Source organism: Glycine soja, chromosome 8 (assembly GCF_004193775.1).
Source record: "Glycine soja cultivar W05 chromosome 8, ASM419377v2, whole genome shotgun sequence".
Taxonomy (NCBI): Eukaryota; Viridiplantae; Streptophyta; class Magnoliopsida; order Fabales; family Fabaceae; genus Glycine; species Glycine soja.
In genome coordinates, this window is record NC_041009.1 from 33,649,280 (window position 1) to 33,671,178 (window position 21,899).

General features: G+C 34.8%; 1 protein-coding gene and 1 pseudogene across 1 annotated transcript; both read right to left on the minus strand.

The window, feature by feature from the left end:
- Positions 1–46: 46 nt before the first annotated feature.
- LOC114424095 (protein MAIN-LIKE 1-like) lies at positions 47–1,984 on the minus strand. The gene is made up of 3 exons (XM_028390962.1): positions 1,421–1,984; positions 1,133–1,316; positions 47–156 (listed from the first exon to the last, which is right to left on the minus strand). The coding sequence occupies exons 1-3, from the start codon at positions 1,982–1,984 to the stop codon at positions 47–49; spliced, it is 858 nt and encodes a 285-aa protein (XP_028246763.1).
- Positions 1,985–18,175: 16,191 nt separating this feature from the next.
- Positions 18,176–18,877, minus strand: LOC114424096 (annotated as a pseudogene).
- Positions 18,878–21,899: the final 3,022 nt, after the last annotated feature.

Sequence of the window (21,899 nt, forward strand, 5' to 3'; positions counted from 1 at the left end):
CAAGATAGTCAGAGAAATGCATCCACTTGTCATTAATATCTTCAAATTATAACATTGAACCCGTAGTCTCTGAAGGAATGGTCTGAACATATCCAGATTTCCGCATATCCCTCTCTGGTCGGTGTTTGACGACAACGTGATCCCATCGTATATGACCTGAAAAGCATGAAATCAGATCAAAATCCCGCACTACATGGTGGTTAGGGGTGGGAATAGGCTAGGCCGGCCTACAGGGGCCTACGACCTGGCCTACATAAAGCCTGGCCTGGCCTGGCCTATTTAATTAAAAGGCTAGGCTCAGGCTTTTTTAAAAGCCTATTAAATTAAATAGGCCAGGCTTAGGCTTATTAAAAAGCCTTATAAGCTTGATAGGCCAGTCTATATATATATATATATATATATATATATATATATATATATATATATATATATATATATATATATATATATATATATATATATATTATTTTTCGGATACAATTAAATATTATTTTTTAAAAAAACTAGTAGATTCCATTCCTATAATTACAAGGTATGAGTCATGTGTTCCTTTATATTTTTCATTATTTTTATTAGTTTTCCTATTTCTGTTAACAGTTCCTTTTTCTATTCCTATTAGGTTTCCTTTTTCTTTTTCTGTGATTACGTTCCTGTATTCTAGAGCAAATAAAAATCATATCATATCATATCTTATTACGTTCCCATACAAAAATCATATACTATCATATCAAGTATGGGGTTTTCTTTCGTTTTAGATTATTTTATATCATTTGGTGATTTCTGTTTATATTATTAATATATTTTTAGGACTACCAACTAAATTAACGTTAGATTAAAAATTAAGGCAAATTATATATTAAGGCCTTGTTTAGCCTATTATAGAAGGTGTGTTATTTTTTTTTTGTTGATAAAAACAACTAGGAATATTAAAGATTTAATGTGAAGAAGATTTTTAAATAGGCTTTTAAATAGACTACCAGGCCAGACTTTTAAAAAGGCCAGGCCGAGCCAAAATAAAAGCCTTTGATAGGCTATAGGCCAGGCTCAGGCCTAAAAAATTAATCGTAGGCTAGGCTCAGACCTTTTAAAGCCTGGCCTGGCCTGGCTTATTCCCACCCCTAATGGTGGTCACCGTAAAACATCCAACAAACATCAGCAATCGTTAGTCCATCTAGACGTTTCCAGTACGTAGATGCTGGTAATGACTTCGAAGAAGCCTTCATAAAAATCCATCGGCAGGCACGTGGTGACATCTCAGCATAGTCTGGATCAGTCAAAGACTCAGCAACAGAGGGAAAATGCTCATACATCCAACACTACATAGATTAGATCAAAATAAAACAAATGTCAAATTAACATATTAAAAACATATTAATAACATTTTAAAAACAATTAAATTACAATAATTGACAATAATTACCTGCAATAGGGTGATGTAACCAGCAAGCTGTCGGTTGCTGCTCTTACAAGCATCATTCAAATTATCATACATATGAACTAGGGTGATAGCTACCCATGCATAGCTTCCACTCTGACTAAAGTCCCGGAAAGCGTCTAAAAAACCAGCATGAACATGTGTTGCATTCTTGTTAGAAAAAAGAGTGCAACCTAACAAATGCAACAAATAAGCATGACCTGCAATAGTCCAATGTTCGGCCTCCCATTTATTCTGATAAATATCTCGTAGCCGTGATAGGCATACGTATGCCCCATGACATTGTGCTATTTTAGCTCTAGCTTCCTCTTTGGGGACTTCAAGTAACTCCACCAACATCAACACCGCTTTGTCGACATGCGAAGTCTCAAAGCTGTTGAATGTGCCTATAATATGAAGATGAAGTAGAGAGGCCACATCATCCAGGGTGATGGTCACCTCTCCAACAGGAAGATGGAAACTGCTAGTTTCCTTATGCCACCTCTCCACAAAAACGAATATAAGTCCCCGATCGCTAGTGTCCACTGAACATGCTGATGTAAGCTCCATTGGAGCTTGTAGGCCTAGGATCTTCTTCATCAATGGGTTCCTTTGCTTCTTGGAAGATGAATGACAACAGAATGGAGAAGGAAGAGAGAGAGGAGACACCACTTCAAGGAGAAGATGAGTCTAGAAGAAGCTCAACAACATAGGAGGCCATGGATAAGAGCTTAGAGGAAGAAGGAGATGAATGAAGGGAGAGGAAGAGAAGAGCACAAAATTTTGTACTCTAAAAGAGCTCTAAAATCTGAAATTTAATTTTCAAATGATCAAAGTTGAAAAAAATGCACACCCATGACCTCTATTTATAGTCTAAGTGTCACACAAAATTGGAGGGAAATTTGAATTTCTATTCAAATTTCACTCGAATTTGAAATTAAATTTGTGGAGCCAAATTTTGGAGCCAAAATTTCACTAATTATGATTAGTGAATTTTAGCTATGGTTCAGCCCACTAATCCAAGATCAAGTCCAAGATTCTCCACTAAGTGTGCTTAGGTGTCATGAAGCATGTAAAGCATGAAAGATATGCACAAAGTGTGACTATATGATGTGGCAATGAGGTGTAGCAAGCAAATGCTCACCTCCCCCTCTAAAATTTAACTGGATTGGGCTTCTCCCAATTTAATTAAATTTATTTCTCAACACACACACCAAATATTCACTTAATGCATGTGAAATTACAAAACTACCCCTAATACAAAAACTAGTCTAGGTGCCCTAAAATACAAGGGCTGAAAAATCCTACATTTCTAGGGTACCCTACCTACATTATGGAACCTGAAATGCAAGACACAAAAATAATGAAATCCTAATCTAATATGTACAAAGATAAGTGGGCTCATACTTAGCCCATGGACCCAAAATCTACCCTAAGGCTCATGAGAACCTTAGGGCCTTCTCTTGCATCTCTGGTCTAATCTTCTTGGAGTCTTCTATCCAATGCCCTTGGGGGGTAGGATTGCATCATTCCCTCCCCCTTGAAAAGGATTTGACCTCAAATCCATAGGTTCTTGAAACTCAGGGATTCTTTCCTCAACACCTGTAAAAAGAATAAAAACATATGTATTAATGATGTTAGGTATGTTTGAGTAGGGTAAGGACTGAAAACCCCTTTCCTGACCATCTTCCCATGAGAGAACATAGTTACTCACCAACTCAATGAGTGGTGCTATAAGTATAGAAAAATATGGGACAAACCTTTTGCAAAAGTTTTTTAAGTCATTGAAGCCCCAAATTTCCCTTACACTTGGTGGAGTAGGCCACTCAGGAATGACCTTTATTCTCTTAGGGTCCATGGGAAGCCCTTGATCACTAATTAAAAAGTTAAGAAAAGTAATGGAATAAAATATACCTTTTTCTTTATTTTCATGTTGATTATTCCTACAAAAAATTATGACAAACCTTAGGTGTCCCATATGAGCACCTAAGTTTGTATTGAAACAAAAAATAAGAACAAACCTACCTAATGAGTCCTTATGTACACAAGTCAGGAAGATGATGGGTGCATGAGTGATTTGACAAAAGAGGGTTGCACCACTCAACACATTCATCATACCACCTATCATAGGGATTTGATGCCTCATAATACTTATTTTGGGCACCAATAAAGCACAAGGATTTAAGCTCTTATGAACCAAACCCTCATCCAACAACTCCTTTACTTGAGGAATAACCTCAAGCTCAAGAGGTATGGCGGTGCTAAGGGATGTTTCCATTGATAGGAGAAGGTAGAAAGATTGTTTAAGAAAAAGTGCTCTTTTGATATCACATTTTGTTGCAAAATGATTTTCCTTCTTAACAATCTTCTTGGAGGAATCATTTTCCTCTTTTTCCTTCCCCTGGGCCTTTGGAGACAAGGCCTTACTATCCTTCTTTTTCTTTTGTTTTTCTAGTTTTTCTTTCTCATCCCTCTTATCTTTCATAGTTAGTTGATCCTTGGCCACCTGTGAAGGTGTTTGAGGATGCAACACAAATTTAATGCCAAGATGAGTGAGGGTAATCACATTAGTTAGGCCATTGTAAATGATCTTCCTATCTAATTGCCATAGCCTTCCCAAAAGAATATGCCTTGCCTCCATGGGAACTATATCACAATTAACTTCATCCATATATGTCCCAATGGAGAAAGGTACTTTCACATGTTGGTTAACTATCATTTCCCTTTTTTCATTGAGCCATTGAAGTTTATAAGGTTTTTGGTGAGGAATGATAGCGAGGTTCAACTTGGAAACTAATCTTGTGCTACAAAAATTGTAACAAGATCCACTATCCACAATGAGAGAACAAGTTTTATCTAAAATTTATCATCTTGTATGAAAGATGTTCTCTCTTTGGGATTGAGATAGATCACAAGATTGACCTCCAAGGAGCCTTCTAACCATTAAGAGGTCACCTTCTTCATGGGGTAGAATTCCTTACTAGACTCTTCACCCCATACATCATCTTCACTTCCACTAGAGGAAGGGGAAGAAGTAGTCTCCTCTTGACTACTATAAATGTCTTGACCCTTCATAATCATGATTTTCTTTGTGGGGCATTGAGATGCAATGTGACCTCTCCCAAGACATTTGAAGCATTTAATGTTGCTAGTCCTTTCTTGGGAACTAGTCTTAGGGGTGGATTTCTTTATGGTCTTACCGTTATCTTTCTTGGGTTTTGAAGGGGCAGCCCCCAAAATTCCTTGGATAAGAGTGAAAGCCATAAGATTTTGAAGAAGAATTTCTTTTAAGTTGTTTCTCCACTCTTATACAAAGTTGGACTAGCTCATCTAGGTCCTTATATGGAAGGAGTTCAACATTATCCCTCACTTCCATATTAAGCCCACTAAGGAACCTAGCTATGCTTGTTCTTTCCTCCTCCCTAAGTCCAGCTCTTAAAAGGAGTAGTTCCATTTGTTGTATATATTCTTCAACACTCATACTCCCTTGTCTAAGCCTTTGGAGTTTGTCCATAAGCTCCCTTTCATAGTAGGAAGGAATGTGCCTCTTCCTAAGGGCACTCTTAAGATCATTCCAATACTCTACTGAAGGATCCCCATGAATCCTTCGTTCCCTAACAAGGGAAGTCCACCAATAGAGGGCATACCCTTGAAAGCTAAGGGTAGCCAATGGAACTTTTCTCTCTTCACTAATATGATGGCAAGCAAAGAGTTGTTCAACCTTCATTTCCCAATCTAAGTAAGCCTCAACATTATATTTTCCATGAAAATATGAGAGGCTAATGTTAACCTCTTGAGGCCTTCTATCCTTTTCTCTTCTTTGGGAGTGATGTTTAGTATGTGAACTATGGCGCCCTCTATAATTGTCACTAAGTTCTTCACTTAAACTCTTGCAAGAGTCATTACTACTATAGGAGGCATGTTTTTCGCTTTTTATTTCTTTCATTATTTTTCTTCTTTCTTCCTCTCTTATTTTCTCTCTTTCATCTTGACTTATTTCTTCCACTCTTTTTTTACCTTTTTCTTTTGTCTCCTGTTTTTCTTTCCACAACTTAAGGGATCTCAACTCATCTAATATCTTATACAAGGGGTCTTTAGGAGTAGAACCCTCACCATTAACACTAGATGAAGAATGAAGACTCATGTTGGTTCCTAAGTTATGGTTCTTTCTTGTTGGGGGTTTGAAAACAAAAGGTAAAAGAAACTATGGTTGAAACTAGCCAAAATAAACACTAAAAGAGGTGTGAAAGATAAGGTAAAAACTAATTGGTGAAAGGTAAGCTATCTAGGCGGTTTGACAATGGAAGGTAAAGGAAATAAGCCTTGAAAGTAAGCAAGAAATGTAAACTAGGCGAATCCTAAGAGTGTTTGGATGACCACATTTAAGGTTCCCAACAAAACACTCACAATCCAAGGGAAAATTGCCTAAAATTATTACACACAAATGGAAGTAGGGTGACCTATAGGAGGCTCTCAATTTACTTCCAATGAAAGATCTTTTTTTTTTACAAAATTTGAAAGCAATGAATGTAAGTAAATTGTCAATTATAAAATTACAAAAAGTTCCTCAATTTTGGTGGTTGTTCTCTCTTTGGTGATTCATTCAATTTGGAGTGCTTCTTAGTCCAATAGCTCTTAAGGTGGTTTTCCCCTTGCTTCCTGACTCAAATTCTTCAAGGGATGACACCAATCCTCCTTTCCAATTCCCTATATGGCAACTCACAAACAAGGAAACAAAGATACAAGCAATAACCAAAGACCAAAAAATGAGATGAAAGCTAAACCGAAAGAGTTTTAACAAGAAAAATTTTCAAGGATGATTCAACAATTAAAGCAATGAAAAGCACATAAAAGCAAGTTAGGACTCAAAGAGAAACTTAGAATGACTCTAGAGTAGAGTAAAAAAACAAAAAAAAAGACTCAAGAAACCTCTAGTTTTGACACTTGTTTTCACAATAATTTTCAATTGAAATTTCAGAACTAGGATTGGTATAAAATAGGCACCAATTATAGAACGAATTTTGAGCCAAAACAACAAGCACACTTCCTTTTCACTTTCTTTTTCCTGGACACTGATTTTTCTGTCAACTTGTGTGATTTTTATTATTTTTCCTTTGATCAAAATCGCTTGGTTCTTTTTGTTGGACCTTGTGGCCTCAATAATCTTAAGAGGGATAGGCTTAGAATACAGAAGAAGCAACAACAATCAATTTAACAATGCTCTTTAAACATGCAAGACACAATTGATTGCAACAAAATAAATAAGATAAGGGAAGAGAGAATGCAAACACAGTTTTATACTGGTTCGGCCACAACCCGTGCCTACGTCCAGTACTCAAGCAACCCACTTGAGATTTCCACTATCTTTGTAAAATCCTTTACAAAGTCTGAACCACACAGGGACAACCCATCCCTTGTGTTCAGATGCTTTACAACAAGAGACTCATAGTCTCTTAACCAATCTCATTGAATAAGAAGAATGGAAGAAGAATTCTCTCTTCAAGAGAAGAATATTACAATGAAGATCATGTAAGAATCCTTATAGATTTTGCAAGTGTTTGGTCAAGGATTTCTTTTGAGAGAGCATTTGACAATGAAGTTCTTTTGGAATCTCTCTCATTGTCTTTTGAGAGGATAAGACATTTTGGACCAAAAATACTCTCTGTCTAAAATTCGTGCCCAAGTCACCTATTTATAGGCCTTTGATGACCATTCACAAATCTAATGAAAAGATGTGACTGTTGGCAGATTTTCTGAAAACTTTTCACTGGTAATCGATTACAATGTTTGCGTAATCGATTACACAGTATAATTTGAAGGGTTATGACTTTTGAATTTGAATTTCCAAAGTTTCGTTGCTGGTAATCGATTACAGACATATGGTAATCGATTACATGTTGAAAATTCAAATTCAAAACCTTTTTCAACAGCTATTTCTCAACCCTGTCTTCTGGTAATCGATTACACTTCCTGGTAATCGATTACCAGAGCCTTGCATGTCTTGAAAACACTTTGTTTTAAGGCAAGGCTTGGTCTTTAGTGAATCTTGAAACAATGCTTTGTTTGTTGAAGCAATCCTGAATTATTCTTGAAGCAAATGCTTATCATTTGAAGCAGCCTTGTTAGATTCTTCTTTGACATCATCAAAATCATGTATACATACATTCACACTTTTTTTATAATTTTGGTCCAGATGTCTAGAAAATGAAGAAAAAATTTCAGCTCAAAAAACGTAGTGACCAATTCCCAGTAATTTATACAAGTTTGTATATTTAAGCTGCCAGCACCAGCGATTTCAACCTAGAAATCAAGAGTGGTGTTTATGTTGCTTAAGGCTTGGATAGTTACAATTTGTGTTTGCTTATGCTCAATTATCTTGAATAACACAATTCAAGAGAGCTTAAGACTTATTTGATTCACAAATCTAGCCACAACTCAGCACCACAACTCAACTTCATCATAGGCATCACGTAGGAAACATAGAAAACAAAAAAGAAGAGTTCAACAATAAGACTACTTCTAGGAATTGATTTAGAACATGTTATGAACTAAATAACATGCATGAATTAGACTAAAAATTCAAAAGATAGGATAAGAATGACAAGAATACATGAACAAATGTATCTAGAATTCAATATACAAAATAAAAATTCAACACAAACTTAGAACATAATGTGACAATCACTATGACTAAACATGACTCTAAGACAACATAGATTAAGTGATTTACACTTAGATTTTTGTGTTTTTTTTTCTAATCAATATTTTGGAATAAAATTTAGATCTAAAGGTTCAGCACAAGAATATTATGAATGAAAATTGATAGAACCTAAAATCAACACAAAAACATGATTCAAGAGTAGATCTACAAAATTTGAACAATAGAAATGCAAGAACAAGTGTAGATCTAAGATTTAATCCGTTTATTTTTTTTTGAATCTACTCTATAAAGCACCAAACCACAAGACAATGGAGGATATACATGGATAATAAGATGAATAACAAGAAATTAAAGTGAATTGACTAAACAAAAAGATAGAGGAAGCAAAAGAAGATCACCTAGATGAAGATGCTCTTGATACCACATGATGTAAGCTCCATTTGAGCTTATAGGCCTAGGATCTTCTTCATCAATGGGTTCCTTTGCTTCTTAGAAGATGAATGGCAGTGGAATGGAGAAGGAAGAGAGAGAAGAGATGTCACTTCAAGGAGAAGATGAGTCTAGAAGAAGCTCAACACCATAGGAGGCCATGGATAAGAGCTTGGAGGAAGAAGGAGATGAATGAAGGGAGAGGAAAAGAAGAGCACAAAATTTTGTGCTCTAAAATGTTGGATCATGTGGCCTCAGAATAATTAAGAAGGGGGGGGGGTTGAATTAATTATTCCTAAACCTTTACTAAGTAAAAATTTACTCTTCTTAGGCTTTTACTATGTTGTTAAGTAAATGAAGAATAAAAATAAACTTAACCAAAAGTAAAAGCGAGAATTAAAGTGCGCAACGGAAATTAAAAGAGTAGGGAAGAAGGAGACAAACACACAAGAGTTTTTATACTGGTTCGGCAATAACCCGTGCCTACATCCAGTCCCCAAGCGACCTCCGGTCCTTGAGATTTCTTTTCAACCTTGTAAAATTCCTTTACAAGCAAAGATCCACAAGGGATGTACCCTCCCTTGTTCTCTTTGAACAACCTAGTGGATGTACCATCCACTAGAACTGATCCACAAGAGATGTACCTTCTCTTGTTCTCAGTCAACAACCCAAGTAGATGTACCCTCTACTTGTACCACAAAGGATGTACCCTCCAATGTGTTAAGACAAAGTTCTCAGGCAGTTAAACCTTTAAAACTTTGTGAATGGGGATACAAAAGAATTCTTAGGCGGTTAGTCCTTTGAAATATTTTGTATATGGGAAAGGGAAGAATCAAAAGAATTATCAGACTGTGTCGTTTTGAATTCTTTGACAAGGGAGAAGGGAGACACAAAAGAATTCAGGCGGTTAGTCCTTTGTTCTTTTGGAAAAGGGAGAAGAGAGATACAAAAAGAATTCAGGCAGTTAATCCTTGGCGAATTCTTTTTGGCAAAGGGAGAAGGGAATGAAAAAGATGAATAGCACAATTTTCAAGGTTTGGAAAACCAAAAAACTTTGGAAAGCTTTTGGCAAAGGAAGAAGAAGAAGTTCAAAGAGATTAGAAATCAATTGGCAAAAGTTTGTTGTCAAAAGAATTGTTATTGTTTGCAAATCAAAGCCTTGCTTTTATAGACTCTTCAAGTCTAGTCAAGAAAACTATTAGAAGAGTTATAACCTTTTGAAAAACTTAAAAACCATTTGGAAAAGTTATAACTTTTAGAAAAACTTGAAAACTATTGGAAGAGTTACATCTTTTTGATTTTGTTCAGAAACTATTACTGGCAATCGATTACCAAATCAGTGTAATTGATTACACAAAACTTTTTTGTGAATGGATGTGACTCTTCACAATTAAATTTGAATTTCAACGTTCAAACACACTGGTAATCGATTACCAAATCATCGTAATCAATTTTAATATTTTGAAATCAATTGGAACGTTGTAAATTCAGTTGAAAGCTTTTTGAAAACCATTTTGCTACTGGTAATCGATTACAATAATCTGGTAATCGATTACCAGAGAGTAAAAAATCTTTGGTAAAAGGTTTTGAGAAAAATTCATGTGCTACTCAGTTTTTGAAAGTTTTTTTAATACTTATCTTGATTAAGTCTTCTCTTGATTCTTGAATCTTGAGTCATGAATCTTGATCTTGATTCTTGGAACTTGAATCTTGAAACTTAATTCTTGATTCATGAAATCAAATTTCCTCTTGATCCTTGAAGTGTTCTTGACTCAATCTTGAACTCATTCTTGAATGTCATCATCTTTGTTATCATGACAAGATCTTGACTTTTAAGCTTTTTGTCATCATCTTTGTTATCATCAAAACTCCTTGAATCAATCTTGATTCATCATGAAGCTTGCTTCTACATAAAAGAGCTTTGAAATCTGAAGTTTAGTTTTCAAATGATCAAAGTTGAAAAAAATGCACACACATGACCTCTATTTATAGCCTAAGTGTCACACAAAATTGGAGGGAAACTTGAATTTCTATTCAAATTTCACTTGAATTTGAAATTGAATTTGTGGAGCCAGCCAAAATTCACTAATTATGATTAGTGAATTTTAGCTATGGTTCAGCCCACTAATCCAAGATCAAGTCCAAGATTCTCCACTAAGTGTGCTTAGGTATCATGAAGCATGCAAAGCATGAAGGACATGCACAAAGTGCGACTATATGATGTGGCATGGAGGTGTAGCAAGTAAATGTTCACCTCCCTCTCTAAAATTTAATTGGATTGGGCTTCTCAATTCAATTAAATTTATTTCTCAACACACACATCAAATATTCACTTAATACATGTGAAATTACAAAACTACCCCTAATACAAAAACTAGTCTAGGTGCCCTAAAATACAAGGGCTGAAAAATCCTACATTTCTAGGGTACCCTATCTATATTATGGAGCCCTAAATACAAGACCCAAAAATAATGAAATCCTAATCTAATATGTACAAAGATAAGTGGGCTCATATTTAGCCCATGGGCCCAAAATCTACCCTAAGGCTCATGAGAACCTTAGGGCCTTCTCTTGCATCTCTGGCCCAATCTTCTTGGAGTCTTCTATCCAATGCCCTTGGGGGGTAGGATTGCATGACATGCGATCAAAAGACTTAATCCTATGGCAACGACTAGCCCTTCAATTTTAGGAGCAAGCCTCTCGAATTTCTGAACCTTCATTCCATGGGAGGATAGCTTCAATTCAGGACGTTCCTGAAAAAAAATTAAATGATTTTACAACATATAAGAATAATACTTAAAATTATGAAAACTTTAAATGATAACAAATACTTAACAAATAAATTTAATTAAAAATTTTAAATACCTCTCCATTCCATACGATGACTGCAACATGATCACCATAGTTAGTCAGCGCTGATGGGTCACGCGGCCCACCTGGAAATCCCTCAGCATAATCAATAGTTTCTTCAACATGTGCATGCACATCTTCAGTCACGTTAGGAGCATCCTTAGCAATAGGGGCAACTTCCCGTTGCCTACGCGTGGATGCTGTAGGCCTTCGTCGTTGGGGAACGTCATCTGAATGATGATGATCCTTTCTTCCCAAGGCTCTACCTATAATCCTATCTAAGGCACGACCTAACCCTTTAGTTCTAACCATAATCTGCAAATTTTGACACACATGCATTTTTTGGTCTAAATTCAACATTTTTTTGATTTATCTAATAAATAAAAACTATTTACAAACAAGTAATTAAATAATATATGACTATTTTTCATTGAAATAAAATAAACATAAACAACTACAAAATTAATATATTTACTATTAAAATTTATAACTATTTCATAACACCATGCAATCATACATATTATTTTTTAAAACACAAAGAATACCTATTTTTAAAACAAAACTAGCAAATAAACTACCTATTTAAAAACATTTTTCAAAACATAAATACCTATTTTTAATTTTCTTATTTGAATTAAAAAAGGTCATACGGATCAAGTTGATCCGTATGACTCATACAAATCAACTTGATCCATATGAGTTATGTTGATCAACTTGATCCATATGACTTATACTAATCAACTTGATCCATATGAGTCATACGCACATGATTCATAAGTTGATCTGTATGACTCATATGGATCATGTTGATCTGTATGCGTTATACATATCATATAACAGTTACAGATCATGTTGATCCATACAAACGCACAAAAGCAAAAATGAAAATGCAGCCATTAACGGAGACGCAAAGCTTACCTCGATGGTGGAACAAAAAGACGAAGCTGCAGGTCCCCAATGCCGACAACGACCACCCAATGCACCACAAACGAACCTCCAAGGAAAGGAAACAGTGCTGGGAGGAGAAGAAACTAGAACGACAGAGCAAAAAAAAGCAAACGACACAGGGAAGAAGAAGCTATGGAATGCGTGAACGGTGTTGGGTGTACAAGTTTTAAATTTTAAGTGAAGGGCATTTTCGCCCATTCACTTAAAATGCTGGGTGCACTTAGCAACACCCTATTTTTAGTTTTGTTGAATGTGTGTTCACCCAAGACTTTTCCAACATAATTTTAAGTAAACTTTTAGCTATTAGATTTCATATTAAAAATAAGATTAATATCTATATCCTGACAATATAAAATAATTTTAATTTTATACTGTTATTCAATCACAATTTATTGATTGAATTACTTTAAGATAATTATTTTAAAAGTCACAATTTATGTAAAAAATTTTACACTCTTAATGCATAATTATTTTTTCCTGAGAAATGAGTTTAGATCAACAATTAATTGAATTAAAATAATTTTAGATAACTTTTGTATTGGATCAAAATATTAAATTTTATAGCTAAATTTTGAAATAAAAACACCCAGACATAAATTATTCAAAATCAATTTTTAAAAATTAATAATTCCATTCAAAATAATTATCATTATTATGAACATTCACCAAAAGCCACGCTTAATCTTGTTGTACAAGTGGCCTCAGAAATATTAAGAGGGGGGGGGTTGAATTAAGATTTCATTGACTATTCTTAATTGAAAATTTCCCTTTTTAATTATTCCCTAGATTCAATTATTTCTTTGTTAACAAGTTACTGAAATAATAAATGAAGGAAAATAACTTGCAGAAATGTAAAGACAACAAAAAGTAAAAGAGATAAGGGAAGAGAGAATGCAAAACCAGATTTATACTGGCTCGGCTACAACCCGTGCCTACATCCAGTCCCCAAGCAACCCGCTTGAGATTTCCACTATCCTTGTAAAATCCTTTACAAGCAATGAACCACAAAGGAATCCCCTCCTTTGTGTTCAGTGATTACAACCAAGAAGTTATACCTACTTCTTGCAATGAACCTAAAAGCGGTTAGTCTTTTGAGTCTAGTGATCAACCAAGAAGCAAATCCGCTTCCTGCAATGAACCCAAAAGCGATTAGTCTTTTGAGTCCAGTGTTTAACCAAGAAGCAAATCTTGCTTCTTGCAATGAACCCAAAAGCAGTTAGTCTTTTGAGTCCAGTGATTAACCAAGAAGACTTTCTCTTGAAAACAGTCACCAAGAGTCGATCTCTTGAAAAGCTTTTTGTAAGAATGGAGGAGAGAAAGAAAACAAAATAGCACAAGTTTTTGCCCAATGAACTTTTCTTGACAAATCAAGTATTGAACAAAAACTCTTAGAAAGATGTTTAGAATGAAAGAATGAAAATCTGTTTTGAAATTTGTGTCATGGTCACGTATTTATAGCCATTTGATGGCTCTTGAAGAAACCATGTTAAAAGTTGTGACTCTTGGAAATTTCTTCAAATCTATTCACTTTAAAAGTTGTGACTTTCTTGAAAAACTAGTGACTTTAAAATTTGTGACTTTCTTGAAAACTAGTCACTTTAAAAGTTGTGACTCTTGACAAATTCTTCTAAAAACCAGTTACTTTAAAAGTTGTGACTCTCTTGAAAACTAGTCACTTTAAAAGTTGTGACTTTTCATGTTTAGATTTGAAAACCAACGTTTAGAAATACTGGTAATTGAATACAAATGTTGTGTAATCGATTACACAAGTTTGAAAATATTTTATCACAAGTTGTGACTCTTGAAATTTGAAACTCAACGTTCAAAACATTGGTAATCGATTACATGTCCATGGTAATTGATTACTGCTTTGTAAATCAGTTTGAAAAGAATGTTGGCCACTGGTAATCGATTACTGCCTTTTGGTAATCGATTACCAGAGAATAAAAACTCTTGGTAAAAGATTTTTCTTTGAAAAATTCTTTTGGACAAATTGTGCTATTCAATATTTTGAAAAACCCTTTTTATACTTATCTTAATGGTTCTTGCATATCTTGAGTCTTCTCTGGATTCTTTACTTGAATCTTGATTCTTGATTGAATGACTCTTTGATTCTTGAAACTTACTTGAATCTTATTCTTGACTTGAGTCTTTGGCATCATCAAAATAAGCCTGGAAGCTTTGCTTCTACAAATCTTGCCACGTCATGAGTTCATTCGTGGTTGTTGGGTCTCTTAAAAGAAACCCTTTCCTAGAGCCTTCCGTTCATGTTCTGGTAGGTTAAATTGATAGTTTCTTCTTTATTTGTCAAACTAAGATGGGGTTTACTGTGCGAAAGTGAAATTACTTTTACACCGTATGTTAATGACTTAAATAATTTTTTAATTTGGTGATGATTAATCTGAGTTGTACATTTGGTTTTTAAAAATATCAAGGGCCAGGATACGGTCACGACTATCGTTTGGTCAAGTCTCCTAACCAAATTATTATCATCATGAAGGCGATAAAGGCCATGCCGGAGAGGAGCACTTGTAGCGAGACTAAGGGGCTCTTGTGAACGTGGCCGTTGACGTCGTCACTGGCGAGCATGATGGCGAGGGCGAGGAGGATCCATGCATCGACGCCGTTGAACAACGTTGCCACGACCATGGCGATGCTGCTGACGTGATGAGTGAGGAGCTTGAGCTCGATTAGAATACGCGTGAGGACGAGGAAGGCTGTGATGGAAATCACGACTCCCATGAAGACGAGGAACCATGCGAAACTGACTTCGTCGGTTCCGACAACGGTCTTGCGGAGGATTAGGGAGAGATCGATGCCGGAGATGAAGGGGAGGGACATTTCGTCGACGATGATGCTCAGAGCTCTTTTTTCGCTCTGTCGATTCGTGACCAAGTCGAGCTCGAGCATAGAAGAAGAAGAGAAGACCTATGCTCGCCACTACTTCCAACAACGACGTGCTCCACGGTTCTAAAAACATAGAACAAGTAACAAACCGGTAGCTATGTCTGTATCATGACCCTTAATTTTTTTAAAAACTAAACTTACGGTTTAGATTAATCATCACCAAATTAAAAAATTATTTAATTCACTAACCCACGATGCAAAGTAGTTTCACTTTCGCACTGTAGACTCTACGTCGTCAAACTAAATAGAAGAGCATCTTATCCAAGCGTTGCTAGCTGTATACTAAGCAAATTCTGACACCAAGTTCCGGTAAAAAGATCTAAATTTTGCCAGCTTATATACTCTTCAAATAAGATCAATATATGTATATATATATATATACACACAAAAAAATAACAGAGAGAACTATCTCATCCCTATGTCTCCCTAGATGTGCTAACTCTTTATGCTTAACTTTCTTAATCCCTCACATCGGTCTTCATTGGGGTCAATAAGTGAGGTTTCCCTATGTTTGATGAAGAGAGAAAAGAAAAAAACACCGATAACATTTATAAACTGTATTTTTTTGATTGAAGAAAAAAGGGAGAAAAGTTTGACTTAAAAAAAAAATATATTTTCCCCTCTTTTTCTTATTCAATTCAAACTTAGTTTTATTCTTTTTTTCATTTTTTCTCCATTCAAAGAAACAAAGGGTCAATCTTCTAGCTGCTGAATTTAATCTTCTGAGGTGTTGACGACTCTAGCTCGAAACTTGAATCTTTCGACGGAACAACCTTCTTTGCTACAAAAATAATTGTTGTTCAGTAACATACACAGGGGACTCAAGTTTTATCAGTACATGAGAGGTGGTTATTCCATTGGAAATCTAAATAAACATTTGCACTATAATTAGTTGAAGTATGTAATGTGTAAGTTCAATTTATACATTATTAATTGGTGAACAAAGACACAATTTGTTGAAAGTAACTCTTGACACAATGACAAGGACACAAGATTACTCTCTTGTGAGTTAAGACAATATTTAGATAACTTTTTTTCATAAACACTTATAATTATAAAAAAGAAAGTAAGAAGAACAAAATGAAACAAACTTCTTTTGTAAACTTAAAATAAATTAAGCATGAGTTAAAATTGGTTTTTTGGAGAATCTAAAATGATTTTAGTTTCTCTAAAAAGTTGATTTTAATTTGTGTATTTTCTTTTTCTTATTTCCTCCCATGACTATTTATGAAGAAATTTCCTCTTATGTTTGAGAAGAAAAAATGGGAGGAAAGAAAATAGAGAGGAAAGAAAACACGAAAAATAAAGTGTTTTGTTTGGTCGGATAGAAAGTAAAAGAAAAAGAGAGAGGAAAATTGACTTATAAATAAAAATTAAAATTTTTCATTCTTTCAATTTTCTTTCCAATTCAAATTTTAAACTTTTTTTCTTCTCTTATTTTCTTTCCTTCCAACTAAACGGACCATTAGTCAAACAAAAAATGCAGGTTCAAATCCTAGAAATAGCTCACTGCCTTGTGGGAGTAAAGCTGCTGCATGCATCTACTTCCTCAGATCCCAATTCGTAGAACTGTAGGCTGAATTGCTGAGGAATTGAAGCCCAGAATCCCCAAACTCATGAGGCTAGCAACTAGGCACGAGCAAGTGGTTAGAGCAATTTGTAGGTGTAAAGTTCAAAATCTCATTAATCATTATGTCATGTGCATAGCAAAAAATTACAAGAACAAAAGAAAGAAAATATAAGGAAGATTACAAAATGATAAATGGTATCAAATTTCAATGATTGTTTTTATATATAATTAAACGGATTTGAAACAAAAAGTCTGGCAGTAACTACTAACTCACCAACAAAATTCCGTTCATGCTTACTCACTATCTAATGGTGTATTGTAAAAAGAAAAACACAAAGGAAAGTCCTAACGCTAAGAAGAGATCTCCATTTCTTCCATTACTTAGCTTTTGGGAAAAATAAATGAACAAATGGTATGCCTCTTAGTCTTTTCAAGGTCAAACTCAACAGATTTAATCCTATCCACGGAATTTTTAAGCTTGTGCTCCTTCTCCAAAGGTATGCCTGCAGGTTTGTGGCTAAGTTCCCCAAACGTTTTTTCTAGTCTCTCAAGACGTTGCATACATTGAAGAATATGATCCCTTTCAGAAAGTGTTTCACCAGCTGCTGTAAGGTTATTGTTGTTGTGTTCCATGGCAACAGATGGGTAAATATTGTTGTGTTCTCCAAAATTCTATTCTTAAACTGCGGAAGAACAATACTAATCTTTCCATAAAATATATCACCACTCTTGAGACACATAATAAATTTGTTTTCTCCACATTTTCCTAAACGAAGCTGAACCAATTGCTGACTGCAGTCCCTGTAAGAAAAAATGAGAATTTGTGTAAACCTGGAAGTTAAGGAAAATACTAATATGCTTACTAGTAATACCAGTTAAACTCAACTTCAACAATTAGCTATGGTGAGTTTCCAACTTCCAGATTCAAAAGATATCAAGGCTTATGCACAACTTAAGTTCCACATAGAATATATAAAAGGAACACACAAATGCTTCTATAACTTCATTCACTCTAACAGTACCTGTGGAATTTTCCACACAAGCAATATTCCCTGTATCATTGTTATGCGATGATTGTTCCCCGAGTGATGTGAAATTCATCACTTTCAAACACTTTCTTGGTTGCAGGAGCACTATTATCACAACTATAGTAGTTATCTGATACTCTGACCTGCACAAGAGTTAACCTTTTGAATGATTAAAGGCTCAAGAGACACACATAACATGAAAACAGTGTGAAATAACAAAAACAATGGTTATAAAAATGAATTATATCTGAGGTTTAGGAACTAACTTCTTCATGAACTGGGGCTAAACGAGGAAAAGTGAATCTACTTTGTCAAATTGAAGAAAAAGAATCATCAAGATCTGACCCAGATTCTGCTGTTGACGTATCACTGCATTGTCCCTGGGAGATGAGAAAAGGATATAATTGTAGCTGTAAATAATATATACATCAATTGTTTGTGAAATCATACTTTTCAAATTCAAGAAGATTGAGACTTGCTATCCATAAAGAGTCTAAATTCTCTTGTTCATTGGACATTCGGGCGATTTGTCTCTCAAAAGTTGCCTCCACACTATGAACCATTTAAAATCAGAACACTTATTAGTGTCCCAATATTTCCAAAATGCTGACAAAAGGAACCCAGAAACAATAGATAGCAAAGCAACATTACCTTCATGATATCAGGATCATTCCATGGACCTTTGCTAGACCTAAGACATCCACCTTGTCCAGGACATGTACATGTTCCACCCAAAAAGTCTGGCAACTGACTGTATAGATGTATTTACAAACAACAAATTAAACAGCAAGTTGTATAGAAATTATAAGGCAGTATGAGGAATTGAAAGCATAGATTCATACCTAGAGTCAATGATATCCAGTAATTTACATAAAGATTAGGTTCAAGAACCTGGAAATTTAGGAAAGTATGTAATATCAGCAGGACTTCAGGAAAAGGCATATGAAATGCTACCAGCCAAAAGTTATACCATTTACCTGTATCTTTGCAATAGTTTTGGCATCAAGAAACTTCTGTGCAGCAGGCCAAAGCATCCTCTTAAAGCCAGGACCAGCATTGGTGATATACATTCAATGTAAAGTCTGCAAATATATGTTGATGATGTTTATACTCATAGGTAGATGTAACATCTCATTTTTTTTTCATAAATAAATTTAAAAAGTTTTTTAATAAAAATAATAAAAATAAATAAATAGAGTAAATAATAGGTCGTAAATGCCCCTAGTTATAAATAGCAACATGCTAGGTTTTTCAGACTGACTCCTCAGCCTCCTCTGTCTCTCATTTTCGTTTTTCCCCTTCTTCTCTCAAAACCCTTTCTTTTTCCCGCAGCTCACTAAACCTCAGAAAAACAATGATCTCGGACTCATTCACCGTTGGATCGTCGTGAAATTTAAACACCAGGTTTACAATCCAATTCCGAGCATTCTCGCCGTTGGGAATGTCAAAATCATGTCTGTGCTTATAGGAAAACTCTTCGCATTGTAGCCTTTTAATTTCCTGCAAAAACCCAAAACTGTCTCGGTAAAACTATGATCCCGGTTTCGTTAACTGTTAGATTTTCATGAAATTTGGATATGTTGTTAGAAATTCAATTTCACACAATTTCACCGTTGGGATTTGCAAGATAATATTCGTGGAGGGAGAAAAAGAATCGCATGAAGACAATATAAGTAAAGGTTTCAATCTATTCTCCGTCTCTCTGACGTTTGGGAATTTTATCGGAGCAGTTGGAGGAATAACTGAAGGAATCCCACGGAATCGCTAGAGATGCTGAGAACATAGGTAGAGATCATTAGAGATATCAATTGGAATGAGTTTTGGGGTGTTTTTCCAATTTTTATTTTATCCTTATAATTATTACAGTGAATTATATATGTTTGACAGACCAATTGTTGTGAAATTGATATGCTATTGTGTTGAGCGTGAACCCTATAAATCAAACATTTTTCTAATTAATATGAATTGATGAAATAAAGTAAGGAAAAATTTAGAGAGAGATATTGATTTTGTATTTTCTCTTTTTCTTATTTTTTTTAGGTTTTTATATATAATTTAAAAAATTAATGTCATAATTGAAATTGACCAAAATGTTCATATAATTATTTAGAATTTGTGCATTGAAAGCTTACTTTGATATTTGTGATTCAATATGATGTATGCTAGCTTATATATAGAGAGGTAGTTATTTATATTAATAATTTACGTAAATAATATTGTAGAGTGTTATAGTATGATTCCAAAAATTATTAAGTGTTGGAGTTTGAGAATATTATGGTTAAATTTGATGAACATGTGTGTGTTGTACCTTATGAATATCATTAGGAATGTTATGAGATGGTTGATGTGATGTTATGGGATGTTAAAGTATGGACATGATATTCAATTGTGAATAAGTGGATGTGTTTAACACTTGATGTTACATTTATTATATTGTGAGCTATGAATTATACAATATCCGACCAGTGTTTATGCACAGTGTTAAAGAGAAAGTGTAAGTTCCTAGTTAGGAACCAATGTTAAATTGTAGCGCAATTGTGTTAAACATGTTTGAAACATGAGTGTGAGGTCGTGGTATTGTATAATTCATGAGTAGTGTTTATAAATGAAATATGTGATGAATTATGGAATAATATGTTGCCTTGAGATTATAATATTGTTATTGAGATTGAGTAAAAGTGTAAAGTAGAACATGTGTTGAATTGTGAGATACGTGAAAACATGTGATGGTGGATTGTGACATTATGAGATGTGAAATTGTGAATGAGTTTTGGTTGTAAATAAGTGTGTGATTAACTCTTGATGTGAAATTACTTGTGTTGTAAGCTATGAATTGTACAATAACCTGACCAGTGTTATCTTGAGAAAAGTGTAAATGCGCAGTGTTAAAGAGAAAGTGTAGGTTTCCTATTTAGGAACCAGTGTAAAATTGTAGCACAATATGTTGTACGTGTTTAACACACGAGTGTGAGGTCATGGGTATTATATAATTCACGAGCAGTGTCTGAGTGCTAAAATGATTTTAGGGGTTGAACCTGAATTAGGAGGGAGAGGCCCTGACGGACTCTTCGGAGTATAGGCCTTGGGGGTCACCGGGTTTGAGTGCTCCTTTAAGCCTATGTTGATCTCATATGGTTGGAGCATTCTCGCAAAACATCGTGACCCTGACCGGTCTCCCTATGATCTTACTTAGTGAGAGTGACCTGACAAACCCATTGTGTGGTGTGTCTTGTTATGTACTCCTAAGCGCCCCAGGGTGGTTTTTCACTGACATGGTACCACATTGCATATAGGCTTGAGTCTTAGCATAACTGTCTCATGCGCTTGCTAATTGTTTATTATGAAATTGATGTGTTATTATGTCTTGATCAGAGCGTGTGATTCTTGTGTAATGTGATGGATGATTGAAAAGTGTGATTGATAGATGAAAAGTGAATTGTGAACGACAAAGTGGTGGAATTACGTGAATTACGTGTAACTATGTTTTATTTGGTTTATATGATATGTATATCTAGTTGCCTTGTTTCTCTATTAGTTATGAATGTGATAACTTACTCCCCGTGTGTTGTTTGTGTTTGGATCCTGTGATGATTTTGAACTTTGTGTTCGGGGGAGCAGATGACTAGGTGAATTGCTTTAAGGAACCATGTGCTGAAGGACGTCGGGACACAACACTCTGATAGGATGTGGCATTGGGGTATAAGGTTTTATAGACGACCTTGTTTAAGCCGAAGTGAATTTATTATTTATTTAGAAAAGTTTTATGATGATGTTTGAAAGGTGAATGTGAGTCTGCTACCCTTTTGAAAGGCTTGTATTTAAATATGTTTTAAAAACTTGAATTAAATTTAATTATTTTTTAATTATTTCTTTTATTATTAGTACATATATGTGTGAGATAGAGGGTGTCACAGTAGACGCTGCGAAAATAAGTTATTTTGGGAAAAGACAGTATAAAAACCTCATGATAGTATTTGTTATCTATTTTTGTGATGGCAGCCAGTAGACTTGCAGCAGTAGGATAGAAATTTTTCATTCCCTGTCATTACGTAGATCATCAAGTTAAAATTCAGCAGGACAATGTATTTGGAA